The sequence below is a fragment of the Anarrhichthys ocellatus genome, unplaced genomic scaffold, assembly GCF_004355925.1.
Source record: "Anarrhichthys ocellatus isolate YVR2014 unplaced genomic scaffold, GSC_Weel_1.0 scaffold3077, whole genome shotgun sequence".
Lineage (NCBI taxonomy): Eukaryota > Metazoa > Chordata > Actinopteri > Perciformes > Anarhichadidae > Anarrhichthys > Anarrhichthys ocellatus.
The window spans coordinates 1-6,395 of record NW_022283051.1 but is presented as its reverse complement, the minus strand read 5'-3'; the positions used below and the strand labels follow the sequence as shown (position 1 = coordinate 6,395).

The 6,395-nt window shown below is 47.5% G+C and overlaps 1 protein-coding gene across 1 annotated transcript; it reads left to right on the top strand.

Moving 5' to 3' along the window:
• Positions 1-6: 6 nt before the first annotated feature.
• Positions 7-6,288, top strand: LOC116378740 (rho GTPase-activating protein 18-like; the record flags this gene model as incomplete). The annotated part of the gene is made up of 8 exons (XM_031840654.1): positions 7-186; positions 829-991; positions 3,529-3,620; positions 3,728-3,805; positions 3,893-4,046; positions 4,129-4,211; positions 5,693-5,908; positions 5,986-6,288. Coding segments are annotated over 8 exons (1,119 nt in total), but the record flags the coding sequence as incomplete, so codon positions are not given.
• Between the last annotated feature and the right edge of the window lie 107 nt (positions 6,289-6,395).

Sequence of the window (6,395 nt, the reverse complement as noted above, 5' to 3'; positions counted from 1 at the left end):
CACACACACTCTCCGACACACACACACTCTCCGACACACACACACTCCCATTCTGTCAGTTGGTCGAGACAAGCTGATTGGCTGCTGCGGGACTCTCCCTACTCAGAAGGCGTGGCTGAGCACAAAAGGGGTGGGACTTGTTGGGACTGTCTTCGTTTCCATGGAAGCGAGAGTGGTGACTTACCGGTGAGTCTAACCTCTACCTCCTGACACACACTCCTGCTTCTAGTTTCATTCTTTATATTACTTCTACCTGGGGGCATAATCAAGTTCTACGTTTTGGAACTACAGTTCCCATAATGCTTTGGGGTGTAAAAGAGAAACTTAACCTGTTGATGTATCTCAGTGGGTACATCCGAAGTCTCTTAATTGTCGTTTCCTCGCTCGAACCGGAAGTTGTTCTGCGCCGCCATATTGACGGCCGTCCCAAAGCTCTTATTTCTGCTCTGAGGAGCGAGGATGGAGGAGGGATCTCTGAGGAGCCATGAGCGAGGACCCACGAGAACAGACTTCCAGGAAGTGTTTTAACGGCCGACACGCCCCCTCACTGTTCATCAGTCATGTGATTGGACGCTGCAGCCGATTGGACTGATGAGATTTTGTTCAACATGTAAACAGTGAAGACGGATCACAGATTAAACTCAAGTTTATATTTGATTCGTTTTCTGATTCAACATCTGGTTTAAATAAATGTTCATTGTAGTCTGAACAACAAAAGGACCTCAAACAACTTCCTACATTTATTAGAAAGATTTGTGTTTTCATGATCTGATGTTTCTGGGGATGCAATTAAGAGACTTGGGATGTACCCTGTGTGTGTGTGTGTAGTTTGTACCCGTCTCACCCTCTCAGGGTCTCGTCTCAGCTGACGACTTGTCCTCATGTGACCTCACCCGCCTCGGCTTCATCTCTCACATCGAGCTCTCCACCTTCCTGCTCGCTCTGGGCATCCAAACCAAACGCCACCGCCCGCCGCGCCGCAGGACTCGGGGTGATTGTTATTATTATTATTATTATCATTGTTGGGGATTCGACCCCTGAGACACTGGTGTAGAGATGAATATTGACCACTACAGGGTTCCGGTCAGAGAACACGCAGACATCTGTTTGTTCAACACGTTCCTGTATTGAGTCTGGCATACAGTGTTATAGTTTGGTGACAGACGGTGACAGATTTTACAGATGTTGAAAGATGTTGAATGAGTTTCTGAAATAAACACAGAAAACGAATTACAGAACCGAAGTATTAGCAATAGTAAACCCTTAACTAAAGCAAATACACACACATTCACAGGAATACAGGCTCGCTAGCCAGGTTAGCCACTTAGCTCAACTTTGGGCTATTATTTGAACGGCTAATTACATGACAAACACTTACTGACAGTAAATGCACTTAAGAACATAAGTACAACTACAAACGGAACAGTTACGTCACAGGCTCAAAGTTACAGTTCTATGACATACAGTACATCATCAATGACTCGATGTGACTGTACCGTTGGTCCTACATAGGATTTACGATTAGCGCAACTGGAAGCGGAAACATTTCGCAACGTCAAAATACAGTTTGAGAATAAAAGCACCTTAACTTTATCGTCTTTGTCCGTGAAGAATTCACAACAGCCGCCCCCACATTTAAGCAGCAAATGTGTAATAACAGGAATTCTTCATGCATCATTAGCATCATCCCTGAGCTCAGGGAGCTGGATCAGATGAGCAACTGGTCTTGTGTAGACCTTACCGTTCACCAGGACCTCTGCGGTCCTGATACATCCATCTTGACTAGGGACTGTCTTACAAAATTTCCCAATGGGCCACTGATCCCTGGAAAGCGATGGGTCAACGATCAGAACGACTGAGTCCACAGCGATGTTATCAGCGGCCTTCTGTCACTTCTGCTGTGTCTGAAGAGTGGGCAAATGTGTTCCAGGTAAACTGGATCCAAAACCGGTCCACAAGCGTCTGACAGTGGCGCCATCTCTGCCTTCCCATGCCTACGGGGGCATAGACCACTTGAGGCAACGATGCATCCCGCCACCCCATGAGGAGGATGTTAGGAGTGATGGGGTCAGGGTCAGCGACATCAGCTGACACGGTTTTGAGTTTAGGATGCCTTCGACCTCCACTAAAGTTGTGTAGAGGACGTCTTCAGAGACTGATTGGCTCCCAACTGCGACTTGAAGGCCGGCCTTTATGGAACGAACCTCTCTCTCCCATACTCCTCCGAAGTGAGGAGCGCTCGGCGTGTTGAACTTGAAGTCGATCTGGTATTCCATCAGCTGTTCCTTCAGCTGTGGTTCCATAGCTGCAAAAGTCTCACAGAGTTCCCGCTCAGCACCACGGAAGTTGGTACCGCAGTCTGATAGTATCTCCTTCGGTCTGCGTCGCCTCGAGATGAACCGATGAAGGGCAAGGAGGAAGGCGTCTACATCCAGAGATTTGAGGAGTTCAATGTGGATGCCGCGGGTCATGAGACACTTAAAGATGGTGCCCCAGCTCTTTTCGGTCCTCCTGCCTATCTTGACCAGGTAAGAGCCAAAACAGTCGACATCTGTTGAATAGAAAGGTGGACAGAGAAGCTGGAGACACTGTGGTGGCAAGTCCGCCATCTGTGGGACCTTGGGCTGAGCTCGCCAGCGTTGGCAGGATGGACCGCATCCTGGGGGTTAGTAGTTTGGTGGTATTTCGGACCCTCGGCCGCCCCTTGAGCAACCTGGCTTGCTTGACAAGTGGCCTCTACCAACTCCTTCCATATACTGAACTGAGAAGCATCAGGGAGATTGTCCTTAGGTTCCACTGTTGTGAGGCCGCAGAATGTGATACCCTTTAGTTCAGCTGAACTCACTGCTGTAGCATGCTCAGGCTTCCTTGGCCAGTGCTCAGCACTCTCTTTTAAGAATGGAGGCCCTTGACTCCAACGACCGGGCTCTGCCAGCTCCAAGAGTGTCTTACCCCTGGTTGGGTAGATACACGGGTTCCGACGAACACCTTATATCTACAGGAGTCCGATTGGAGCCACTCCAGTACTGTGGTGGAGTCAGACCAAAGGGTTGTCTGTCGGATAGTGAGCGTCATCTCAGTTTCTATGAGCTTGGCCAGTTGAGCTCCAGCCAATGCAGCACAGAGTTCCAAACGTGGCATGGTCTGTTGTCTCTTGGGGGCTACTGTTGACCTGGCCATCACAAAGAAAGTGAATGTTGCCTCCTACATGTACTGTGAGGTAGGCCACTGCTCCATATGCTCGTCAGGTCAGGATCATCCCAGCCTCTCTGTTTGGACCAGAGCTGCTGGATGAGTACTTTGGCATGTGCGGTGAAAGGCACGATGAACCCAAAGGATCATATTGGCTAGCCAGGTGGTCAGAATGGCTGCTATCTCGCTTTGTGCCAGCTGGTGTGGCTGCAAGGCTTGCATAGCCTTCTCTGCTGGCCTAGAAAGAATCACAAAGTTATAGCTATTTTTTTATTTAATTATTTTTAACAAATACACTACATGTATTCTAAATATGTCTGTCTCTCTGTCCAGCAGACAGCGGTGTCTTCGCTGTTCCTCTAAATTCGCTATTAGAAAACGACAGGAAGAGGTTTCCAGGGGTTAAAGTTCCTGTCGTCTTCCAGAAGGTAAAGAAACTGTCTCTCTCTCTCTATCTGTCTGTCTCTCTGTGTCTAGATAAAGCACTATGTACTTGTGTGCAGAAAGACCAACCTGTGTGTGTGTGTGTGTGTAGTTATTGTGTACTTTAGAGCAGACTGGTCTGCAGACTGAAGGGATTCTCAGAGTTCCAGGATCAGCTGCTCGCCTGAAGGTAACACACACACACACACACACACTGTGATCTGCCGTATTTCACAGAATGATGGAGTGATATCTGTCTGTCTGTCTATGTCCTCAGTGCCTGCGTAGAGACTTAGACAGGTGTTGTGGAGAGTTCGACTGGTCTGCAGTGAGACAGGTGGAGGCTGCAGGTCTGCTGAAGCTTTTCATCAGAGAACTGCCGACACCTCTGCTGACACACACACACCTGTCCACCTACCGCTCTGTGCTGGGTACACACACACACACACACACACACACACACACACACACACAGTGCTGAATCATTAATGATGTCCCGTTGTGTCTCTGCAGGTGTCTCCTCGGTGGTCCACCAGGTTCAGGCTCTGCAGCTTCTGTCGTTGCTCCTTCCTGAAGTGAACAGAGAAACACTCAGAGTAAGGCCCAATCCCAATGTCCCCCCTTACGGACTCACGGACTTTGAGGCGTGCTCCCGCGAAGTCCGTGAGGGTTTGGGCTGTCCCACTGTCAAATCATCGAGTGTTTGAAGCTCTCTTGCAGACATTGTGAGCCCTTTATGAACTCTTACCGTAAGTCAGCATAGGATGCTGACTTTACCTATACAGTATATATACATTATACAATAAAATGAAGAAACTAATAAAAAAGGGTCTATTATAAAGTATCTTCTCCACCATAACAATAACTCAGGAGAAACTCAGCTGACCAATCACAGCGTCTCTCTGAGTTCCTTCCTGTCGGAGTCACTTTGGCCCAATGTCCCCCCTCACGGACTCACGGACTTTGAGGTGCGCTCCCGCGAAGTCCGTGAGGGTTTAGGGATGTCCCACTGTCAGATCATCGAGTGTTTGAGTCTCTTGCAGACATCTTGAGCCCTTTATGAACCCTTACCGTAAGTCAGCGTAGGATGCTGACTTTACCTAAGGGAATTACCCACAAATCATTGCAATATATTAAATACGGGATAACCAGTGGATGGATGGAGACGTAAAAAAAAGGTAAACAAAGAGGACAACTCGCGTGTGTTCAATCTTATTAAATTTACTCAGAAACATTAAGGGTTAAAGATGGAACAAAAAATAAACATGAAATCATAAGATATTTATTTATTTATTCATCAAATATTTGATTTTGTCATTGAGGCTGTTTTGACAAAAACGAGTAAATAGATGATATGAAGTTACCTCTCATCTTGTGAGGAAAGAGCCTGAAGACATTCAAATCAGGAAGTACAAAGTATACAATAAATACACACAATTATACATCATATGTTTTGTTGTTTTCATGGTAACGTGATATGTTGCAGCAAAGTGCTGTCCCGTTCCTATTTCCACCATCTCAAGCCCTCACAGTCTCTCACACTCAACCACTTACCAGGTGACGTCAGTGAGTCATTGAGGGTTCAGGGTTTGAGGGTTTAGGGGGGACATTGGGATTGGGCCTAAGTCAGCTTCTCTCAGTACACAGGTTACACTAGTAACTATAACCAACCAACATCTCTCAGTACACAGGTTACACTAGTAACTACAACCGACCATCATCTCTCAGTACACAGGTTACACTAGTAACTATAACCGACCATCATCTCTCAGTACACAGGTTACACTAGTAACTATAACCAACCAACATCTCTCAGTACACAGGTTACACTAGTAACTATAACCAACCATCTCTCAGTACACAGGTTACACTAGTAACTGCAACCAACCAGCATCTCTCAGTACACAGGTTACACTAGTAACTGCAACCAACCAGCATCTCTCAGTACACAGGTTACACTAGTAACTGCAACCAACCAACATCTCTCAGTACACAGGTTACACTAGTAACTAGTAGGTTAGGGTTAGATCTCACCGTCTGAGATCAGGTAAACCTGGATCTGTTTCCATGGTTACAGGCTCTGCTAGTCTTCCTACGTAAGGTGGTCTCTCATCAGGACCAGAACAGGATGTCTCTGTGGAATGTCTCCATGGTAATGGCGCCAAACCTGTTCACCTACACTCACCGTGGCAACAAGCTCTCCATCGCCAAGCAACGGGAGGAGATGGAGGAGGCGGTGGGCGGAGCTCACCTGGTCCGACTGATGATCACACACCAGGACCTGTTGTGGACCGTGAGTCAGAGGACACACACATTCACAGCCTCAGTGACATCACTGTCTCAGCTGTCACTTCCTGTTTTGTTTGGTAGGTCCCCAGCTTCCTGCTGACTCAGGTGAGACAGATGAACCACGCATCCAATCAAAAACAGTTCGGCCTGACCAAAGCAACAAGACGACTGCTGAGGAGGAAGAACGACAAGAACGACAGAAACCAGGTGAGATCAGAGAACCAGGTGAGGTAAGAGAACCAGGTGAGATCAGAGCCAGGTGAGAAAAGAGAACCAGGTGAGATCAGAGAACCAGGTGAGATAAGAGAACCAGGTGCGGCCAGAGAACCAGGTGAGATCAGATAACCAGGTGATATCAGAGAACCAGGTGAGGTCAGAGAACCAGGTGAGATAAGATAACCAGGCGAGGTAAGAGAACCAGGTGAGGTCGGAGAACCAGGTGATGTCAGAGAACCAGGTGATATAAGAGAACCAGGTGAGGTCAGAGAACC